This window comes from Trichomycterus rosablanca, chromosome 5 (genome assembly GCF_030014385.1).
Source record: "Trichomycterus rosablanca isolate fTriRos1 chromosome 5, fTriRos1.hap1, whole genome shotgun sequence".
Lineage (NCBI taxonomy): Eukaryota > Metazoa > Chordata > Actinopteri > Siluriformes > Trichomycteridae > Trichomycterus > Trichomycterus rosablanca.
The window spans coordinates 49,869,028-49,894,335 of NC_085992.1; the positions used below are offsets into that span (position 1 = coordinate 49,869,028).

At 41.5% G+C, this 25,308-nt stretch overlaps 1 protein-coding gene across 1 annotated transcript; it reads right to left on the bottom strand.

Annotated features, from left to right (window-relative positions):
• Positions 1-312: 312 nt before the first annotated feature.
• On the bottom strand, positions 313-21,603 carry slc43a3a (solute carrier family 43 member 3a). Its single transcript, XM_062995329.1, has 13 exons — positions 21,550-21,603; positions 19,801-20,219; positions 16,467-16,596; positions 13,915-13,961; positions 13,745-13,821; positions 13,544-13,636; positions 12,448-12,587; positions 12,180-12,343; positions 11,954-12,097; positions 6,319-6,426; positions 4,466-4,652; positions 4,269-4,389; positions 313-630 (listed from the first exon to the last, which is right to left on the bottom strand). The coding sequence occupies exons 2-13, from the start codon at positions 19,991-19,993 to the stop codon at positions 493-495; spliced, it is 1,542 nt and encodes a 513-aa protein (XP_062851399.1). The 5' UTR covers positions 19,994-20,219; positions 21,550-21,603; the 3' UTR covers positions 313-492.
• Between the last annotated feature and the right edge of the window lie 3,705 nt (positions 21,604-25,308).

Sequence of the window (25,308 nt, forward strand, 5' to 3'; positions counted from 1 at the left end):
CTAGTCCAGTACCCTTATAATTACTAGTCTAGTACCCTTATAATTACTAACCCAGTACTGGTCTCGAGATGCTTCTTACAGGAATTTTAAACGATCGGACTGGATGTTCAGTTTTCCAGATGTTTTCCGTTAAATCGAGGTTCCTCTGTACATTAGGTCTGTTATAATCACTATCACTACAAAGCCACTGATGTTTCTGAATCACAGAAGTAAAGTACAGTTTGTTTATGTATTTCTGTGTATTTTACTTGTTTGTGTCTCTGTTTTTGTCTCTTTCCTGCTATTTGCATGAAAAATAATTAAAGCATGATGAAAAGTGTGGTATTGTTTTAATACAGATCTAATTCAGCACACTAGTGTAACACGACATTGTTTCATCCTAATAAACACACAAGTGCACTTCAGGTTTAGCTCAATGTAAACTTAAAGAACTTCATCTGGATCAGTTTTTAAACACGAAGCAGGTAAAAAAAAATCGAACTTAACCTAAAACTATAGTGTTGAAGAATCAGCGGGGGTCCTGGTGGGTGTGTGCTTCTGTTTCTTCTTGGCCAGTCGTCTGCAGTGCATGAACACATTAAGTGGGTGCATGAAAGCCATCAACGTTCCAACGGTCAGCATGAGGTTCACCTGGAACAGCCATAAAATACAGCGTATAATGTAAACACAAGTATTTATTCATTTATTCAAAAACTAATCAAGTAGCTCATTTATCCGTATTAATGTGACTTCTTCAGTTTTTAAATGGAATTTATTTTCAGACATTTTGTACTTTTACCACTACAAGTGTGATTTATGGGCAATTTTGGTTCGTCAGTGCAGAGATGTTCACAAGTCACAAAATACGAGTAAGAGTCGAGTCACGAGTCTTTAGGCTAGATTCAAAGTCAAGTCACGAGTCTTTAGGCTAGAGTCCGAGTCAAGTCACGAGTCTTTAGGCTAGAGTCCGAGTCAAGTCACGAGTCTTTAGGCTAGAGTCTGAGTCAAGTCACGAGTCAATATAATCTACACAAAACATATATTATAAATGTAGCGTAGAAACAAATAATTTGTAAGTTCAGATAAACAACAACAGATTAGCGAGTGTATTTAGCCGTTTTACTTCGTGCCTTTACTTTCCTAGGTACCAGTTAAAAGCTTAAACTGACGCTTTGTTTTCATTGCAAATCACGACACAGTGGCCAAAATCCCAAACACAGCAAAAAATCCATAACCGCTGCTTACCTTAGCTTCTGTTCTTCCAGATGCTATTAAATTTATAAGCGTGTCCCCCATTAGGAATAGAATTCGTTATTTTGTAAATGTGCTTATAATCAAAAACCTCCAAACTTTTCACGGTTGTGAAGTAAAACAGGAAGTCGTTAGAAAGCCGATCGAGCGTTTCATTACCACGTCATCTGTGTGACGCAAACTGAATAAATACAAATAACAGCATTTCTTACTAACAATTACAATCAGAAGCTCTGATTGGTTCAGAAAGCGGTTCTTACAATCATTAGCGCCAATTCTGTAGGAGCGTGCCATTCACCCCAGTTGTAACTGTGAAGTGCACTACGTAGGGTATTCCACCATTTTAAGTAGGGAGCGACGCTTTATCACTACGCCGGAAGCTGGCTGGAACATTTACACATTGCGTGCGTTGAAGGTTAAGATGGCCGGAGCGTTATTATTATTAGAGAGCAGAAAATGACACGATCAGAATGATGTCAGATCATATATATATATATAATTGTCACACGTAACTAATGTTGCTGACTTTTGTTTATGGCGTCAAAATAGGGCCAAAAGTATTGAGAACCTAAAAAGCAGAGTTTGAGTTCATTTTCTATTTTACATTTATAAATAGTCAGTTTTTTGCTTTTGGCTGCACTTTTTCTCAATCACGCTTCTCTCGGTCTCGCTTTCAGTTTAAAAAGTTTCTCGCTTCCGCTTTTTTTTGTTCTGCGCTCAGTTACACTTCTCTCAGTCTTTCTCAACTCAAAAATCTTCTCAAGTTAGCGGGATCTCGTCACTCATTAGCTGCTGGAGAAAAGCACCACTCACCGAGTACCTTAAATCCTGAATGCCAGACTACATAGTGTCTACGTTATTCTAAAGCAAAAACTTGATATACATTTTTCGTGCAGGTCATTTCCATCTCTCTTCCAGAGACAGAGAGTAGCTGGCAAACGGCGATTTACACACACTAAAAAACGCTGGGTTAAAGTTGGTGGGTTACTTTGCTGGGCTAGTTCTCACTCCAATACCCACCAAAACGGCTCCTCGGGACTGCCCTCCGTTCCGCCGGGCGTTCGTAAAATTAACCCAGCGACGATCTCCGCTGAAGTCGTGCCGATGTCACACCATTGCCCAGCGTTCCCCCCTGTTCAAAGGTCAACCGTCTCGGTGACTCTAGCAACCCCTACAAAGTCCCCCAATATGGTGCACCGGGTGGCTCCATGTCCGCACTCACCGCAACCCATCACGCCAGCCGTCGGGCCACTGTTTCCGCCCACTGCTCTTCTGGGCCCACTGGCATGCCGCACCGATCCGGTGGGCGCGGCCCAATAAGACTAGCTCCGCACGCTCCGTCTCCCTGGCCGCCGCCGCCCGAAGCCGCCAGCATCTCTCGCCCCGGCAGTTCATCTGGGCCAGTGCACACAAACGCCAAGCTCAGAATGCTGGTCAAGCCAGAGCTACACCGAACACCAGTCCGCTCGCCAGCATGACGCCGTCTCTCGCCGCTGGCACCGCCGGATACTGCACTGCCCCGTTCGTCCATCCAAGCGACGATCTCCACACGCTGCCGTGCCGTCGCCCCCTGCTGTTGCCACCGCTGCTGGACTCGAGCACCCATCAGGTCCACCGGAAAGCTGCATTCCATCCTCGCCAGATCACCTTATTTGCCATCCGCCAAATTTTGTTTTTTTTATTGTATCCATATACATTGTTGTATTTAATAATTTTTTATTTATTCTAAATAATAAAAAAAAAATCTTTGTGCTGACAGTTTATTATTGTTATTATTATTATTATTAAAAGCAGTCACAGTAGCAGTATTAGTCTTATTATTTACATATCAGCATCAGTAAACAATGCATTGGAGTAAACAATATTCATGGTGAAATTAACCCAGCATTGGGTAAAAAAGAACCTTACAGTTGCACAATGGTTACATTACATAGCCCAACAAGTTGGGTTTAAATAAGCCAGCGTGTGTTCTGTCTGATATTTACCCATCACTGGGTTGCCAAATAACCCAGGTTATATTGTTGTCAGCCCAGCATTTTTTAGTGTGCAGTTGCCTCTAAAGTTTGCAAGATCACAAAGTTGTCAAACCCCTTTCCTGACTTCTGCTCACTAAATGAAAATTCAGACAACACCCCGTCTTCTTCAGAGGAGCTGGAACTATTTCAGGCTCGATTAGGGAGACAAAGGATGTCTATAGGATGAGTGGCGCTTATCTCCACCAGCCAATGAGTGACGAGATACCGGCCACCCGTCAAAACTGGGCCAAAACTCTAACTTGAGAAGATTTTTGAGTTGAGAAGGACTGAGAGAAGCGTAACTGAGCACAGAACAAAAAAAAGCGGAAGCGAGAAACTTTTTAAACTGAAAGCGAGACAAAGCGAAAAACGGACTATTTATAAATAGAAACTCAAACTCTGCTTTTAAGGTTCTCAAAATGTGCTTTTTGGTTCTCAATACTTTTGGCCCTATTTTGACGCCATATTTGTTGTCCACAAGTCAATTTTTGCGAGTCACGAGTCGAATCCGAATAATTTGAAACGAGTCCGAGTCGAGTCTGAAGTCGCTGCGTGTCCCCATCTCTGCGTCAGTGTCGATTAAAGCGTTTTCTGTACACGGAGGGAGACGTTAGCTGGAATGCTAGCAGGTTGAGTCGCCTCAGCCCGTTGGTTTGTATGGCCTGAGGCTAACTGTGTTAGCTTATTAATGTATTAATATTATAAGCAAGGTTGGGCGGTATGGTGGCTCAGTGGGTAGCACTGTCGCCCAGGTGGTCCGGGTCCTTTCTGTGTGGAGTTTGCATGTTCTCCCCGTGTCTGTGTGGGTTTCCTCCCACAGTCCAAAAACATGCAGTCAGGTTAATTGGAGACACTGAATTGCCCTAAAAGTGAATGTGTGTGTGTGTGTGTGTGTCTGCCCTGTGATGGACTGGTGCCTCGTCCAGGGTGTTTGTGTGTGCCTTGCGCCCATTAAGAAGCTGGGATAGGCTCCTGTGACCCTGATTGGATAAGCGGATAAAAAAGTGAGTGAGTGAGCCTTACATAAAATGGATCCCCCTCAAAATTGTTAACCATAGCAAAACATGGATACTGTAGCAACGACACCACGGCTGAGAGGGACATCGCCAATCCATACAGCTTCCCAAAATGCTGAGGAGGAAACCTGGGGGGATAAAAAAACCCAGTTCACACTTCAGGCAGGTAAAATAGTCCACACTCGATTCACTTGACTCACTTACGCGATGCTGATGAAGGCAGCGTTCCCCCCATACAGGAAGGAGCGATTCAGGACCTGGAGGATGAAGGTGACGTACTGCAGAGGCAGAACAGGAACGGTGGCGGAGACGGAAAACAAGAAGCACTGGAGAGAGGTGAGGAAGAGGGACAGGATGGAGGAGTTCAGGTCCGCCTCACGCTCCGTCTGACCTGCATTAAATAGGTAAAAAACAACAATCATGATGTATTAGCTCGCTAACAGGTGAATCCATAATGTTCCAGTAAAAATACAAGCTCACCCGGGTGACCCACCTACCTACCTATCTAAACCTCGACCTAAAGATAGATGTGGGGGCTTAGAAGTTACACTAAATGTCCGAACGTTTGTGGACATAACCATGAGCTGAGAGCAGAGATGTTCACAAGTCACAAAATACAAGTCTGAGTCAAGTCACAAGTCTTTAGGCTAGAGTCCGAGTTAAGTCACGAGTCTTTAGGCTAGAGTCCGAGTTAAGTCACGAGTCTTTAGGCTAGAGTCCGAGTTAAGTCACGAGTCTTTAGGCTAGAGTCCGAGTTAAGTCACGAGTCTTTAGGCTAGAGTCCGAGTGAAGTCACGCGTCTTTAGATTAGAGTCCGAGTGAAGTCACGAGTCTTTAGACTAGAGTCTGAGTCAAGTCACGAGTCTTTAGGCTAGAGTCTGAGTCAAGTCACGAGTCAATATAATAAACACAAAACATACATATATTGGAAATGTAGCGTAGAAATAAAGAAATAATCTGTAAGTTCAGATAAAAAACAACAACAGATTAGCGAGTGTATTTAGCCGTTTTACTTCGTGCCTTTACTTTCCTAGTCATTGTGCAAATGAATGTAATTTCTGTAACAAGAAGGTTCCAGTTAAAAGCTTCAGCTGATACGTTTTGTTTTTATTGCAAAACAAAAGTGCTCGATAAATCACGGCACAGCAGCCAAAATCCCAAACACAGCAAAAAATCCATAATACTGCTGACCTCCAAACTTAAAAACCTCCAAACTTTTCCCGGTTGTGAAGTAAAACAGGAAGTCGTTAGAAAGCCGATCAAGCGTTTCATTACCACGTCATCTGTGTGACGCAAACTGAATAATTTCTTACTAACAATTACAATCAGAAGGTCTGATTGGTTCAGAAAGCGTCTTTCAACCATTAGCACCGATTCTGTAGGAACGTTCCATTCACACCAGCTGTTCCAGTAAAGTGCACTATGTAGGGTATTCCACCATTTTAAGTGAGATTCAAATCCAAAGGAGGGAGTAGGGAGCGACGCATCATCACTATATACATATACATATATAAATATATATATAATTGTCACACGTAACTAATGTTAACACACTTTTGTTGTATACAATTCATTTTTTGCCTGAGTCATGAGTTGAGTCTGAGTCATTTGAAACGAGTCCGAGTCATTTGAAACGAGTCCGAGTCGAGTCTGAAGTCGCTGTGTCGCAGACTCGAGTCCCCATCTCTGGCTGAGAGCCATTAGAACCATGTCACAGCCTATTCTGTACTTTCCACAACATTTTGAAGTGTGTCTGTAGGAATTTGTGTCCATGATGTATTGGACCCCTCATAGGCCCAAATGACCACTGACCAAATCACTGGGTATTGGACCATTCTCAGTATACAGAAATGACATGTTTGTGTTTGTTGTTTTGCAGCAGCTCAAACAATGTTTGACACTAATCAACATGACCTACAGGACAACAGGCTGGCTACAGTCAGTAATTGTATATCCGCAAAATCTATCTGTATGGTATAGAAATGTACGTAGCAGAACAAGTAAGAGCTAAGTGAGTGTATGAGACACCCAAGATGTATTAAAACCTGATTACTGACCTGGCTTAAGTTTTTTGCCCTTGTGCCTGTCCATCAAGAGTCCATTCCAGGGGGCACAGAGAATCCCACACAGCTGAGTGAAGGCGAATGCATTGGTGTACTGGCTTACTGTGGAAGGAGCAGACTTAAGATGGAACACAGAGTTTCTTACATTTACTTTGACGTTTATTTGATGTCAGACAGGATGAACCTGAGATATTTCATGTTTTTTTCTGCTCAACTTCATTTCATTTATTAATAAACATCCATTCCTGCATTTCAGGCCTGCAACACATTCCAAAAAAAGTTGGGACAGTAAAGCATTTACCACTTTGTAATGTTCCCATCTCCACACATTTTCTATTGGGGACAGATCAGGACTGCAGGCAGGCCAGTCCAGCACCCGTACCCTCTTCTTCCACAGCCATCACAGAGTGTAAATGACCTTTAAGAAGGGCACTGACACGCCCCCATACCATGACACACCCTGGCACTGACACGCCCCCATACCATGACAGACCCTGGCACTGACACACCCCCATACCATGACACACCCTGGTACTGACACACCCCCATACCATGACACACCCTGGTACTGACACACCCTGATACCATGACACACCCTGGTACTGACACACCCCCATACCATGACAGACCCTGGTACTGACACACCCCCATACCATGACAGACCCTGGTACTGACACACCCCATACCATGACAGACCCTGGTACTGACACACCCCCATACCATGACAGACCCTGGTACTGACACACCCCATACCATGACACACCCTGGTACTGACACACCCCATACCATGACACACCCTGGTACTGACACACCCCATACCATGACACACCCTGGTACTGACACACCCCCATACCATGACACACCCTGGTACTGACACACCCCATACCATGACAGACCCTGGTACTGACACACCCCATACCATGACACACCCTGGTACTGACACACCCCATACCATGACAGACCCTGGTACTGACACGCCCCCATACCATGACACACCCTGGTACTGACACACCCCATACCATGGCAGACCCTGGTACTGACACACCCCCATACCATGACAGACCCTGGTACTGACACACCCCCATACCATGACAGACCCTGGTACTGACACACCCCATACCATGACACACCCTGGTACTGACACACCCCATACCATGAAACACCCTGGTACTGACACACCCCATACCATGACACACCCTGGTACTGACACACCCCATACCATGACAGACCCTGGTACTGACACGCCCCCATACCATGACACACCCTGGTACTGACACACCCCATACCATGACAGACCCTGGTACTGACACACCCCCATACCATGACAGACCCTGGTACTGACACACCCCATACCATGACACACCCTGGTACTGACACACCCCATACCATGACAGACCCTGGTACTGACACACCCCATACCATGACAGACCCTGGTACTGACACGCCCCATACCATGACAGACCCTGGTACTGACACACCCCCATACCATGACAGACCCTGGTACTGACACACCCCATACCATGACACACCCTGGTACTGACACACCCCATACCATGACACACCCTGGTACTGACACACCCCATACCATGACAGACCCTGGTACTGACACGCCCCCATACCATGACACACCCTGGTACTGACACACCCCATACCATGACACACCCTGGTACTGACACACCCCATACCATGACAGACCCTGGTACTGACACGCCCCCATACCATGACACACCCTGGTACTGACACACCCCATACCATGACAGACCCTGGTACTGACACACCCCCATACCATGACAGACCCTGGTACTGACACACCCCATACCATGACACACCCTGGTACTGACACACCCCATACCATGACAGACCCTGGTACTGACACACCCCATACCATGACAGACCCTGGTACTGACACGCCCCATACCATGACAGACCCTGGTACTGACACACCCCCATACCATGACACACCCTGGTACTGACACACCCCATACCATGACACACCCTGGTACTGACACACCCCATACCATGACACACCCTGGTACTGACACACCCCATACCATGACAGACCCTGGTACTGACACGCCCCCATACCATGACACACCCTGGTACTGACACACCCCATACCATGACACACCCTGGTACTGACACACCCCCATACCATGACAGACCCTGGTACTGACACCCCCCCATACCATGACACACCCTGGTACTGACACACCCCATACCATGACAGACCCTGGTACTGACACACCCAATACCATGACAGACCCTGGTACTGACACGCCCCATACCATGACAGACCCTGGTACTGACACCCCCCATACCATGACAGACCCTGGTACTGACACACCCCCATACCATGACAGACCCTGGTACTGACACACCCCCATACCATGACAGACCCTGGTACTGACACACCCCCATACCATGACAGACCCTGGTACTGACACGCTCCCATACCATGACAGACCCTGGTACTGACACACCCCCATACCATGACAGACCCTGGTACTGACACACCCCCATACCATGACAGACTCTGGCACTGACACACCCCATACCATGACAGACCCTGGTACTAACACACCCCCATACCATGACAGACCCTGGTACTAACACACCCCCATACCATGACAGACCCTGGTACTGACACGCCCCATACCATGACAGACCCTGGTACTGACACGCCCCATACCATGACAGACCCTGGTACTGACACCCCCCATACCATGACAGACCCTGGTACTGACACCCCCCATACCATGACAGACCCTGGTACTGACACACCCCCATACCATGACAGACCCTGGCACTGACACACCCCATACCATGACAGACCCTGGTACTGACACACCCCCATACCATGACAGACCCTGGCACTGACACACCCCATACCATGACAGACCCTGGCACTGACACACCCCCATACCATGACAGACTCTGCATTTTGGACTTGCTGCTGATTACAGTCTGGATCCTTTTTGTCTTTGGTCCGGAGCACACAGCATCCATTTTTTCCAAAAAAGACCCGGAATGCTGATTCATCTGACCACAATACATGTTCCCACTGTGTGATGGTTTACACACTGAAGTTCCTCCTGATTCCTTGAATGGTTTAATGATATTCTGCTCTGTAGAAAGAGAACATGCAAATCCCTTCCAATCTTTCTTTGAGGTTCATTGTTTTTAAACATTTCAATCATTTTCTCACACATTTGTGGACAAACTGGATCCTCTGATCATCTTTACTCATCAGAGACTCTCAGCCTTTCCTGGATGCTGCTTTTGTACCAAGCCATGATTACAATCACTTGTTTGGTATCACCTCATTACTAGCCCTAAATTGCCCCATCCCAAAATTTTTTGGAATGTGTTGCAGGCCTGAAATGCAGGAATGGATGTTTATTAATATATTAAATGTAGTTGAGCAGATAAAAGATGAAATATCTCAGGTTTATCCTGTCTGACATCAAATAAAAGTCAAAGTAAATGTAAGAAACTCTGTTTTTTTTATTTGCATTTTCCATCCTGTCCCAACTTGTATATCAAAGCACATTTTTAATATGGTCCGAATAAGATCAAAACACCTACACGTTCACAGTCATCAGGAAATCCAGTCTATACAAGAAGGCATAATGGAAACCCAACCCAACCAAACATGCAAACCACCCCATTCCAGAGTAAACCAGTTTTGCATGGCATTAATTTGCATACTTGAATACGTTGGAGTCGAGTATAGGAATATTTCACAGACAGACCACCCTGATGATTTAAGCAACCTGTCAAACATCAGCCAGTCCATGGCAGTTAATGGAGGGGTGAAGACTGGGGGATGAACATGAGGGTTAATAAGTGTTTGTACCTGCTGAGAATAATCACCTGTTTCTTAAACCTCTCTTTTGTTCCTCCTTTGTTTTGTCTGGTGTGTTACAGGAGAGCGAGCACCAGCTGAAAAGCTACAGTCGTTTTCCTTTAGTGAAAGTTTGCATTTATAAAAACTATTTCTGTGGATGAATTTTGTGCTATTTTTTAGTATTTTTATTTCTGCATTTCTCCCTTTTTCTCTCTATTTATTGTAGCTAATTAATCTTCTGCTGAAGGGACCCCGATCACGTCCGAGGAGGGTTTATTTTCAATCAGAAAATAATGCTCCCTCTGCCCCCTTCTTATTTGCCTGTACTTTGGTGGATTCGCATCTGAGGTCAGTCTCGCACATGGAGAGTCACACACTGACCTCCGCATCTCCGCATTTTTAGTCTGATCTTCTCCTCCCACACAGGAGACTAGAGGTGGGAGAGCGGGAGAATCGTGCCCGTTAGGGGGCGCCCAGCCGACCGGTAGCAGAGCTGAGATTTAAATTCGGAGAGTTCAGAATCCCAGCACTACTTGAGTTCTGCGTTTTACTGCGTTTGCACACTAATCATTAAAATATTGAATTGTGAAAGAATTTACAAGCAAAAACGTCTCGTTATAAAGACTCATTACATAAAGATGCTTAAAAAAGTTTGTTATGATAGCCGGAGTAATGGGGCAGCTGATAAAGTGGGATTCAAATATTCATAGGGCTGCTCAGGTGGCGCAGCGGTAAAATACTTAAAACTCAGCTCTGCCATCCGGCTGACCTTGGCGGCTACATGAACAACGATTGGCTGTTGATCAGGGTGGGTAAGCAGGACCAGGGTTCCCTATAACTGGTGCAATTACAACCTCTGCTGGCTGATTGATGGCATATGTGCAGAGTTGGGGAATATTGCTGATCAGGATGTGGCTCTCTGTACACAAAGCTGATCCGCATATGAACGCGCCTTGTGCAGGTAAAAAGATGCAGTCGGTACTGCAGTTGTGAGGCTCTTCAGTCAGCAGTGGAGGGTTGTATCGGTAAAGATGAAGCGTAACACAATCAGGGTAATTAGATATGACCAGATTAGGGGAGAAAATTGGGTGGAAAATGTGGGAAAAATATATATTTTACATAGTTTAGAATTATTAAAACCATCTAACTTCCCTGACAGTTCACGTGCACCATTATTCGACCCCCAGCCTCAGTACTTGGTGGAACATCCTTTAGCTTTCATAACCGTCAATAAGTGATATCGGTAAGTGCCAACGAGCTTCTGACGCCTCTCATATGGAATCTTCACTCATTGTTCTCGCTCAGAAAGCTTCAAGCTCCTTGAGGTTTGATGGATCTGCTTTCTTTAAATCTGCAGACTGAGAGGATCCTCTCCAGGATAATCCAAGACTGATTATTTTACCAAGCTTGGGATCATTGTGTCACCAAGGTTTAATTTCACCACAGAAGGCAGAAGGTTCCTGCTCAAAATGCCTTGAGAATTAACTGAGAATCCATGCTTCCAGTCACACGGAGGCTTTTGGTAATAATCCTGACCTTTATCATGCCAGATAAACTGATGATCCATGTGGCCAAACAGTTCCAAAGAACTGTGTCCCAGAGCTCTACAGGCCTGTCCAAACTCATTCTGGCTTATTCCAGGGTTCATTTGTTGTCCTGATGCTTACGAAACGAGATATAAATCCTTATTTTCTTTAGAAGGTTCAATATTTCCAGTCGTACATGTATGTGAACTTATAGGACACCGCAAAGTTACTTGCACAGTGAGGTAGATTTATTTACCAGTGGCTGGGTCTTGGTTTGCCAGTTGGTTCAGCATCGGGTTTAGTGTCCCAATATAAAGATAATGGCGGAGCTGCATGACGGACAGCCATACCAGATGCCACAGGAAGAACCAGGATAGGACGCAGCTCTTAAAACTGTTGTCTGGACAGAAGAAAGGATTTATGACACGAGTCAAGAATGAGAAAGACTCAGGCATTGTTTCTTTTTAATAAGACGGACTAACCTTTAATGCCGTTCTTTTTTATTTCCCTCTTTTGAGATGAGCCGTCATCGTTCAGCTCACTCTCTCCATCCTGTTCCGTCTTCTCGGGTCCCAACGAGCGGTTCAGTTTCTGCTTGATCTCATATTCTTCAACACTGTAGCTGCTTGATTTACCACAGCTCACCCTGCACCGTGAAGAGAATCAAATAAAAACGTCAGAGAACGTACATAATACATTATACATAATACCCAGACCCGATCTGATCTGATGACTGACGTATAGTTTTACCCGTAGGTGTAGTTCTTCGGGATCGGATGGGGGATGTGGGATTTGGGCATGAGGAAAAAAGATCGCAGGAGATGAACGAGGCTACAGGCAGACAGGAACAAAAATGAGGTCCGAAGAGAGATCCCTGTTTCATACAGCACCTAAATAAACAACATATTGTAAATTCATAATTAAAACAATGAATTTATTATTTAAAAATCATATAACTTTATTTATTACAAAAATGAATTTATCATTATAAATTCATATAATTCATTTATTATGATTAAAATATTATTCATTATACATGCATATAATTTCATTTATTATTACAATTAAATTATTATTATAAATTCATATAAATGTATTTATTATGACAATTAATTTATTATAAATTAATATAATTCATTTATTATGGCAATTAAATTATTATTATAAATTCATGTAAATTAATTTATTATGACAATAAATTAATCATTATAAATACCTTTAAATATATGTATTAGGATAATAAATTATTTATTATAATTCATATAAATGTATTTATTATTGCAATCAATTTAGTATTATAAATTAATTTAAATGTATTTATTATGACAGTTAATTTATTATTATAAATTTATATAAATGTGTTTATTATGACAATTAATGTATTATTATACATTCATATAAATTAATTTTTTATGACAATTAATTTATTATTAATAATTTATATACATTCATTTATTATGACAATTCATTTATTATTACAAATTCCTATAAATCTATTTATTATGACAATTCATTTATTATTATAAATTCCTATAAATGTATTTATGACAATTAATTTTTATTATAAATTCATTATAAATTATTATTATAAATTCATATAAATTCATTTATTATGGCAATTAATTTAACATTATAAATTCATATAAATACATTTATTATGACAGTTAAATTTTTATTATAAATTCCTTTATTATGATAATTAATTCATCATTATAAATCCCTATAATTGTATTTATTTATTATAACAATTAATTTATCATTATAAATGCATCTAAGTTATACATTTAATTATATATTTAATATACGTATGCATTTATTTAATATACCACTAAGGTAATGAACTTACCTTAATGATAAGGAAGATGGATGATGAGGAGTCAAAAGCACCATTGTAGAGAGTAATAATGGTAGAGCGACGAGTGCCAAACAAGTTTCCCACCTAATAATGTTAAAAAAATACAGAATTTTAGCAAAAACACAGTAAATGTGGCTACACAGACCATAACACAGGTTATAGACAGCAGTAAATCAGCGTTCGTGTTAATACCTGCATGTTTGTAAGAAGAAGCATGATGCCTCCCATGGCGATGCAGGAAAGAGCCGGAAAGAGCAACACTGAGAGAGCTGGGAACAAACAGGCAAAATTTACTCTGTTTATCAAATGACCACAGTAATAATAATGTATAATAGATTTAATGGTTGTGTTTGGCTGGTTACCTTTACTGGACAACGCCACCAGCAACGTCCCGGAAGTATAGAGAAATCTAGGAGGACAAAATGTACCTTTATATTATTTTATTTTCAAAAAACAATAAATACTGTAATCGGATCACCCTGACCTACCACATCTGTAGTGAAGCTGTATTGTGTGATTAATTCATGACAACTCAGTGAATAAACTGTTTTACTTAAAGCTCACTATATCCATCTAAGGGACATTATGGAAGGTCATGGGTTCAATTCCCAGGTTAATTATAGCTACTAAAAGTCCCTCTAAGTATGTGTGTGTGTGAGTGCTTGAACTGTGATGGACTGGGACCTGTCTTGGGTGTTTCCTACCTTTCGTCCAGTGAACTGGACCCACAGCAACCCTGAATATGATAAACGGTGGTAAAACAGACAATGATTGAATAAATGAATGAATACAATATAATATAATATAATATACAGTATAATGTTACATAGGGCAGTTGTAGTTTAACGGTCAGGGTACTGGACTAGTAATCAGTAGATCGCTGGTTCATACCCCACCACTGCCAGGTTGCCACTGTTGGGCCCTAGAGCAAGGCCCTTAAATCTCAATTGCTTAGACTGTGTACTGTAAATCGCTTTGGATAAAAGCATCTGTTAAATGCCTAAAATGTAAATAATGATGCCCATTTATATACTCGCAATTTACAGTAGTCAAACCAACACACTTGACCCAACAGTGTTTGTATTGCATTCATTTAAAGGCTTTTTAATAGAGACACCTGTCACAACACAAAAATGATGAAGCACCCAGCGTTCCTTAGCCAAAGTTACACATTGCAGCTTTAAAATGTGTCCGTGACACCAACCGCCCTCCCTTCAGTCCATTCAAACCCCACTGTTAAACCAATAATGTATACAGTGTGTACAGTAGACAGGTATAGAGTTGAAGTATCATAGTGGAGGATTTTAGGAACCTGTGACTCACAAAAGCCCTAAAAAATATTAGAATATTTATTATTAAGTGTTTTTCCTCAATATTAATGTATTAAACTACCATCAGTATGATATTGTATGTGAAACCAATCTTTTCTTTTTCTTTTCTTGTTGAGCTATAAGTGAACATCCAGAGAGCCTCTGTGTTACCCCACACGCCCCTTTTATCTACATGACACGGTCTGCTCTGCCCTTAAACCAGTCACAAACTGTGAGGAGTGGAGCATGATGTCTTATTTTAATAGAAGAAATCTTGTTTACCATTGAAATGACATCTAAATTTTTAACGACGGTTTTTGGCATTATATAGATGGATCTGGTCTGCATACCAGAATTTAACCCCGGATGCAACCCATCTAATTTTAACCTTGGGACCAGCACTGAAAGCGCACTGACGACTGTGTATATACGTATCGTCGCTGTCCGATGAAAAACAAGTATCTCCACTTTTTTAGCGGTAGCGGTTGTGTTGATTGTGGGTATAAATCTCTGTCTGTCCATACCAGCGAATATCAAAATGGCCAATGAAAAGCGTTCCCGCGTTTACTGCTTTATTTTTTATTGTTTTTCCTTAATATGTAACTAAGCTTTGGGAATACGAATGCTCATATTTTGTCATGCCAATAAAGCTACGTTTGAGTTGAGTTAAAAGAGGCGAAACTTGTTTGCTGCGTCCTGGTAGTTCGAGCCCTCAAGGTAAGAATTAAACTTCTGCTTCTTTTTAAAATAAACACTTTGGTTTCTAAAATACGCTTTTATTTGTCACAACTGTGTGTGAGCTCACGTTCATACGAGTGGTTCTTATTACATATTTACTTTAAGATTAGCTTGCATATTAGCTAGCCAGCTAACCATAGCCAGCTAACTTCAGGCAGCTAACTTTAGTTAACTTACTAAAAACTAACTAGTTCACTTGTTATGCATGAACTAGAAATTACTTTCTCTTTAGATGAGTTATGTGCTAAATTGCACCACCTGTGGTTTGTTTGCACCGTTACTGTCAGGGGAAAAAGTTTTTTCCTTTTCCTGAAAAGTTGGGTTTTTTGGAGATACGTGTTTTTCATCGGACAGCGACGATATTTACAAACTTATATATCTGAAAGAAAACAAAAACTAAATCACATGAGTAATAAAGAGACCCAATTATCTTCTATGGACTAGAACTGTGTCCTTTTGTAATATAGTCGACATGTAGCATTTTTAATGGAGTTTAATTTGTTTTAAGACGCTACCTAATACCTTTGAGACATTTAAACAGTGTTTACTAAAACAAATCTCAAACAAATCTCCAAATTCCTGCATGTCCAGCACAGGGCAAACACATACACAGACATACGTATATGCAAACCAAAGTCAGTTAACATGACTGCATGCTTTGGACTGTGGGAGGAAACCCACAGACACGAGGAGAACATGCAAACTCTTCACCTGGGAATCGAACCCAGGACCTTCTCGTTGTGAGGTGACAGTGCTACCCACCGAGGTTGTATAAACCTTGTACCCTGTGCTAAACTACCAGGCACCTTCATATGTTAAGCCACTGTTATTTCCACAACGTATTCATGTCATTTGAACAAACTCACATTGCGAGAAGTCTCGTAACCATCGTCCCGTAGTGGTCGAAGATGAAGCCGATGGGTAGAGTGATGAAGTTGTTCATGAAGGAGGCGACAGTGAAGACGAGAGAGAACCTCTCATCCTGAGCACTGCTGTCTGGACAGAGAGTACAAAGTGGGTTTAAAGTGATGAACAAATCATCCACGGTCATCCACGGTCGTACTGTCGCAAAATATTTAATATTACACTATGTGTTAAAAGTATTTGGACACCTGACCATAAGCTTGTTGTATCCCATTCCAAAACAATGGAAATTAACCACAACCCCCCTAAGGCCTGTCCTCCTTTGCTGCCATTACAGACCCCATGCTTCTGGAAAGGCACAACATTTTGGAGTGTACCTGTGGGATTTCGCACCTATCAGGTCAAAGGGGCAATTACAAAGTCAGGTACTGATGTTGGCTTAAAAGACCTGGCTTGCCAGAAACATCTCAATTCATCCCACTGGTGACCAATGACTGTTTGGACCTCATTGAGCACAGGGGTACAATCATGCTGGAACAGGGAAGGACTTCTCCCAAACTGCTGTGTCAAATTTGGAATCATATCATTCATCTTATTATACCTGATACTACTGGTTGTGGCTGAAGACCTGAACTCAATAATTAAGAGGGTGTCCACATACCTTGTCATATAGCAAAGCTATAATCACAATATACACCGATCAGGCATAACATTATGACCACCTTCCTAATATTGTGTTGGTCCCCCTTTTGCTGCCCCACAGGCAACAAACTGTGATACCAGCCTTCGCTCCCCATGTGCATCAATGAGCCTTGGCCGCCCATGACCCTGTCGCCGGTTTACCACTGTTCCTTCCTTGGACCACTTTTGATAGATACTGACCACTGCAGACCGGGACACACCCCACAAGAGCTGCAGTTTTGGAGATGCTCCGACCCAGTCGTCTAGCCATCACAATTTGGCCCTCGTCAAACTGGCTCAGATCCTCACGCTCGCCCATTTTTCCTGCTTCTAACATCAACTTTGAGGATAAAATGTTCACTTGCTGCCTAATATACCCCCCCACTAACAGGTGCCGTGATGAAGAGATAATCAGTGTTATTCACTTCACCTGTCAGTGGTCTTAATGTTATGCCTGGTCGATGTATATTGGGGTGTCTATCAGCTATTGATGGCAATAAAGTTTTATAATGGTTTAATTCATGGCTACGACTTTGCCATATAGTGTATGGACGCACTGATTTGATGTCAGTCCCGGCAGTAATACTGAAACACAGATACTCTTGTAGTGTTTTAAACTGACGCAGTGATTTATTTTAAGTCTCACCGACACATTCCCCCGCTTTAAAAAAAGCACATGGACTTCAACAAACATGCTGCACATCACACGTGCCTTCCACATTCTTTCCTTACGCACATTTGCACCTAATTTACTTGGAATATCTATTGCACAATTGTTTTTATACTAGTCTGGCAGGGTACTGTACTATACATCTGTATTGTTTGTTTGTTTATTAGGATTTTAATGTTCATGCTTTTGGTTACATTCATGACAGGAACGGTAGTTACTCATTACACAAGGTTCATCAGTTCACAAGGTTATATCAAACACAGTCATGCACAATTTAGTATCTCCAATTCATCTCACGTGCATGTCTTTGGACTGTGGGAGGAAACCGGAATGGACACGGGAGAACATACAAACTCCACACAGAAAGGACCCGGACCGCCCCGCCTGGGGATCGAACCCAGGACCTTCTTGCTGTGAGGCGACAGTGCTACCCAGGCTGTTATTGTTAATAAGAACCCTGCGTCCTGTCCAGGGTAATCCGGCCCTGCACCCAGTGTTTACTGGTGGAACTGGGCTCGTCGTGACACTGACCAGGATTAAATGGTTCATTTTAAACACTCACTCACTTAACCACTTATGCAATTAGGGTCGCAGGGGGGTGCTGGAGCCTATCCCAGCTTTGGGCACAAAGCACACAGTAACACCCTGGAGAGGGGTGCCAGTCCATCGCAGGGCAGACACACATACACACACCCATACAAACACATGCAAACTCCGCACAGAAAGGACCCGGAACCCAGGACCTTCTTGCTGTGAGGCGACTGTGCTACCCACCAAAGCCATGAAAGTAAAAATGAATGCCAAGTAAAGGACCCCAGTTAGTAAAGGACCCCAGTCCTCCCAGCAATGGACCGTTGTCTTTGTTACGGTCTGGGAAATGCTTTCGTGCCTTGAAAGCCAAAACAGAGAGGATGAGAAGAAGCTTTTTCCCACAAGCTATTCGAGTCCTCAACCAAAATAGCAATCAGGACTAACGTACACGGATCTAAATGTATGTGTATATATGAGTATATATAGATATATATGTATGTGTGTTTGTTTGTTTATTAGGATTTTAACGTCATGTTTTACACTTTGGTTACATTCATGACAGGAATGGTAGCTACTCATTACAGAAGGTTATATCAAACAGTCATGGACAATTTAGTGTCTCCAATTCACCTCACTTGCACGTCTTTGGACTGTGGGAGGAAACCGGAGCACCCAGAGTAAACCCACGCAGACACAGGGAGAACATGCAAACTCCACACAGAAAGGACCCGGATTGCCCCACCTGGGAATCGAACCCAGGGCCTTCTTGCTGTGAGGCAACAGTGCTACCCACTTAGCCACCGTGCCGCCCATGTATGTGTGTATATATGTATATGCGTGTATACAGGTTCTATGTATATGTATGTATATATATATGGATTTGTATTTGTGTACGATATTCACACTGCATATTGCATTATGTTGCACAATAATAGATCAATATTATGTAAAGTTCCTGCACAACTGTTGTCACTTTCGCACACTCGGGTCACTTTAAATGACTTTTATTTTTAAATTATATTTAAGCTCTTTCTTAAATTCAATTTTTACATTTCTGTATTCTTTTACACTTTAGATTTTAAACATTTTTTTGTATAATATATATTTTTGTCTGCTTTGTTTACTTCTGTAACAACTGTGGCTGAGCAGTCACAAAAGCATTTCACTGCCAGTTGTACTGTGTATGACTATGTATGTGACAAATAAATCTTGATTTGATTAGATTTTTTATTTGAACTGGTAGGGGCTCGTTCCCTCAATGCGAATCCCTAAATGTTTATCATAACTTGCTCATAACATAGTCTGAAAAAAATTATAAAAATAATAATAATATAAGGTGATCAGTGTATCCTATTAATATTCACCTTACGCAAACATAGCTAGGCACAAAAAATGACCCGGATGACCGAAGATGACTGGCGTATTAGAAATACCAGACAATTCTGTATTCTTACCTTGAATGACAGTCCCATTGGTGTCGGTCACATCGACACCCAGCTCCTCAAAGTATCCATCCGCCTTTAACACGAACACAAGAGAAGCAAATCCAAACACCACCCCGGAAAAGCACAGGCACTCCAGCAGTCCTGTAACCAGGGTCAGTTTGAATCTGACTCTCTTCCCAGATCCGCCATCACGTCCCGACATCGTGTTCTGCACTGAAGTAGTATGGTAGTTTCAATCCTCGACCCTAACCGTTGATGTTTTGGGTCACAGCGTGCTCCAGGGTGATAATACGGTTAGAGCTGATAGTTTGGGGAAAGTCACAATATGATAGGACGAGATAAATCCAGTCACTCGTTTACAGCCGACCTCAGCACAACGAGCTGTGTTTAATATCTTCATGGCAGCTTACATAAACACTTCAGATATCCTGCACATACACGGACAAAACAAAACAGAATGAAACCACAGAGTGCTTTAACATTATTCCCTTTATTTCTCTATATTTAGTGTATTTTGTAGGGTTGGGTAATAGGATTGAATTATACGCATTGATACGCAAAACACTGTTAATTATTAGATGTGGATATATTATTATATTATTATTATACTATGGCAGTTCTTATAATGACCATTTACACCGATCAGCCATAACATTAAAACCACCTCCTTGTTTCTACACTCACTGTCCATTTTATCAGCTCCACTTACCATATAGAAGCACTTTGTAGTTCTATTATTACTGACTGTAGTCCATCTGTTTCTCTACATGCTTTGTTACCCCCCTTTCATTATTCAGTCCTTTTCTTTTTCATATTCAATTTGAGTTACATATTCTGTATTCCTAGGGAGGCCGTAGGGGGGGCCAAGCTGGTTGACACAGGGGCACTGCCCCCCTAGAACCGCCACTGTTGTAGTGGACAGCAGGACTTACTACCCCCTGTTTTTTTTGCCAATTTCTGAACAAGGAAGCATAGGGCTGAATAAGGTGGAAAGGATATTTTTAAGGATTTATGCAAGAGAGTCAGATTTAGAGCTGTTAGAAGATCTGTATAACCAAAGTCAAATTCCTTGTATGTGTGAGCATACTTGGCCAATAAAGTCTGATTCTGATTCTGATGTGATTGTTAGGTGACTATTGAAGTAAATGCAGTTTAAGGGAAAAAAGTTCCACTCTGAGATGCTTTTCTTTTCTTTCCAGTGTTTCAATGTTCACATGTGTTTCCTTTATCAAACTGTTTTAATGTAGGTGAAATGAAATGAAATTTTAATTGAAATTTATACAAAAATAAATACAGTATCATTACATTACACCATTAGATTTTTCGAATAAGACCTGATGACCAGGTGATTAAAAAACTAATAAATAACATTGTTTCTTCTGGGTCTCAGGAGGATATGATACATGCACATCAACTGATCCTAAACCAGATTACCCAGCCTGTCCACCTTAATCTTGTCAGTCGGTCTTGTTGTAATGCTGTAATTATTAGTGACGATCTAACTAACAAAACGCCAAACTATATAAATAAGATGCAAACACTACAATACATATAAAATATGTAATACAATTTCATTATAAATAGAAATGTATAAATCCGACTGGAAAGTACTGATTAACTGAGCGTTTTATAAATCTGATCTATACTTACATGGAAGTAATCGGTTCGTCTGTATGCCAATCGATACTATTGATACTATTTGTTGCTGTTTGCTATTAGAATGCATAATTATTGTAAAATAACATAAATTAAACTTACATATTTATGTGCTGGGAGAGTAAACGCGTTCACGGTCGCGGCTCCCAGCTTCACCGACGTCCGCGATCACAATGACAGGAATCTCCTCCTTAAACGACTCTGATTCAAACGAATCGATTCACAAGAATTCACTTAAGTTTTGAACTTGTTTCCCTTATGGTACCTCGCTAGGTTACAAAAGATATTTAACCAGTTGAACCCTTGCCATATGTTGTATGTGGCACCATAAATTCGTCAGAATTATTTTAATTATTTTAAGTAATTACACCGATCAGCCATAACATTAAAACCACCTCCTTGTTTCTACAGTACATTCACTGTCAATTTTATCAGCTCCACTTACCATATAGAAGCACTTTGGGGTTCTACAATTACTGACTGTAGTCTATCTGTTTCTCTACATGTTTTGTTAGCCCCCTTTCTTCAATGGTCAGGACCCCCACAGGACCACCACAGAGCAGGTATTATTTAGGTGGTGGATGATTCTTAGCACTGCAGTGACACTGACATGGTGGTGGTGTGTTAGTGTGTGTTGTGCTGGTATGAGTGGATCAGACACAGCAGCGCTGCTGGAGTTAATACCGTGTCCACTCACTGTCCACTCTATTAGACACTCCTACCTAGTCGGTCCACCTTGTAGATGTAAAGTCAGAGACGATCGCTCATCTATTGCTGCTGTTTGAGTCGGTCATCTTCTAGCCAAACCGTGGTGTTTCTGTATATTTATTATTGATTTGTCACCTGATTGATAAAAAAACACGAACGTGTACTAAACAGCTCTGGCTGATTCACTTTGTGGTAAATCAGAACTTCATGAAGGAACACTTTGGTAAACAAACAAAATGATTCTGATTCAAACAGATCTTTTTTAATGTTTGCAATCTAGTTTTAAAATGCACCAAATATCGAAAGGTCAGGTAGTTTTTACTAGTTAAATCCCAAGGCAAAGAAGAACAGGTAAAGAAAATCTAACCTTGGTGTCACAACCTACTGGCTCTGTCTGATTTTACATGTAGAAGCAGACGCTTTGGAGCCATAACATTAAAAGCACCTCATTATTTTTACACTCACTGTCCATTTTATCAGCTCCATTTACCATATAGAAGCACTTTGTAGTTCTACAATTACTGACTGTAGTCCATCTGTTTCTCTACATACTTTTCAATGGTCAGGACCCCCACAGGACCACCACAGAGCAGGTATTATTTAGGAGGTGGATCATTCTCAGCACTGCAGTGACACTGACATGGTGGTGGTGTGTTAGTGTGTGTTGTGCTGGTATGAGTGGATCAGACACAGCAGTGCTGCTGGAGTTTTTAAACACCTCACTGTCACTGCTGGACTGAGAATAGTCCACCAACCAAATATATCCAGCCAACAGCGCCCCGTGGGCAGCGTCCTGTGACCACTGATGAAGGTCTAGAAGACGACCGACTCAAACAGCAGCAATAGATGAGCGATCGTCTCTGACTTTACATCTACAAGGTGGACCAACTAGATAGGAGTGTCTAATAGAGTGGATGGTGAGTACACAGTATTTAAAAACTCCAGCAGTGCTGCTGTGTCTGATCCACTCATACCAGCACAACACACACTAACACACCACCACCATGTCAGTGTCACTGCAGTGCTGAGAATGATCCACCACCTAAATAATACCTGCTCTGTGGTGGTCCTGTGGGGGTCCTGACCATTGAAGAACAGGGTGAAAGCAGGTTAAAAAAGTATGTAGAGAAACAGATGGACTACAGTCAGTAATTGTAGAACTACAAAGTGCTCCTATATGGTAAGTGGAGCTGATATAATGGACAGTGAGTGTAGAAACAAGGAGGTGGTTTTAATGTTATGGCTGATCAGTGTAACTACTACTAACTTAAACTGTCTGCCTCACACATATTTGCACATTAATAAACCCATTAAGACCCTATGTGTAGTTATTTTGTTTGTTTGTTTATTAGGATTTTAACGTCATGTTTTACACTTTTGGTTACATTCATGACAGGAGACGGTAGTTACTCATTACACAAGGTTATATAGAACACAGTCATGGACAAGTTAGTGTCATTAATTCACCTCACTTGCATGTCTTTGGACTGTGGGAGGAAACCCGGAGGAAACCCACGCAGACACGGGGAGAACATGCAAACTCCACACAGAAAGGACTCGGACCACCCACCTGGGGATCGAAGCCAGGACCTTCTTGCTGTGAGGCGGCAGTGCCGCCTTTGTAGTTATTTATTCTACATATTATTATTATTATTACTAATAATATTATTACTATTATTAATATTATAATATACACCTGGTAATCCCATTCTTATGCATATGCTTATTATTATTCTTATTATTATTATTATTATTGTGTATATAATAAACGTATGGGCAGTTGTAGCCTAGCGATTAAGGTACTGGACTAGTAATCAAAAGGTTGCTGGTTCAAGTCCCACCACTGCCAGGTTGCTGCTGTTGGGCCCTTAACTCTTAATTCCTCAGACTGTATACTGTCACAGTAATGTAAGTCGCTTTGGATAAAGGTGTCTGCTAAAATGCTGAAAATGTAAATGTATATATTACTGTGTATATAGACCTAATACCATACCATATCTGTCTGTCTGTCTGTCTGTCTGTCTATATCTGTCTGTCTATATCTGTCTGTCTGTCTGTCTGTCTGTCTATCTATCTATCTATCTATCTATCTATCTATCTATCTATCTATCTATCTATCTATCTATCTATCTATCTGTAATGTCTATATATAATATCTATCTATCTATCTATCTGTCTGTCTGTCTGTCTGTCTGTCTGTCTTTCTATCTATCTATCTATCTATCTATCTATCTATCTATCTATCTATCTATCTATCTATCTATCTATCTATCTATCTATCTATCTATAATGTCTATCTGTAATGTCTATATATAACATCTATCTATCTATAATGTCTATATATAATATCTATCTATCTATAATGTCTATCTATCTATCTGTCTGTCTGTCTGTCTGTCTGTCTGTCTGTCTGTCTGTCTATCTATCTATCTATAATGTCTATCTGGAATGTCTATCTGGAATGTCTATCTATCTATCTATATCTATCTATCTATCTATCTATCTATCTATCTATCTATCTATCTATCTATCTATCTATCTATCTATCTATCTATCTATCTATCTATCTATCTATCTGTCTGTCTATCTGTCTATAATATCTATCTATAATATCTATCTCTCTCTCTCTCTGTCTGTCTGTCTTTTAGATAGCTTTGCTAACAACCCATACTTTTCCTTTCTCTTAACATCACTGCTATAAACTCACAGCCATTTATCCCAGATAAAGAACATTTACTTAAAGCTTCTTATCACGGCAGATCTGATAAGTCTTCATTTCCATACACAGCCTTCCAACCTAAACCCAGCTTGACTCTTTGTATTTACAACCATCAAGGTCTGCAGGGAATGTTGGGTTAATGATTGACTTGTAGCCCTGACAGTACATACAGTGGTAGTTTTGCAATCCTGCAGGTGTGTTCCGTGTACAGGCAGGAAGATCAGACCATACTTGTCGGAATAGGCCTGGACTAGTCGCCTTGCCACTTGTCCTCTCACGGCTGGTTTGTCTACCAGCTTGCACAGGCGAACCACTAAACTGACTTCATGAATTAAAATACAGATGCACGACTAGGGCCGTTTTCATAAAGCTTCCAATAATCCTCCGAGCTTAAAAGCTTCTAGCTAGCAGTTTTAGCTTAAGAGAGATTTAGG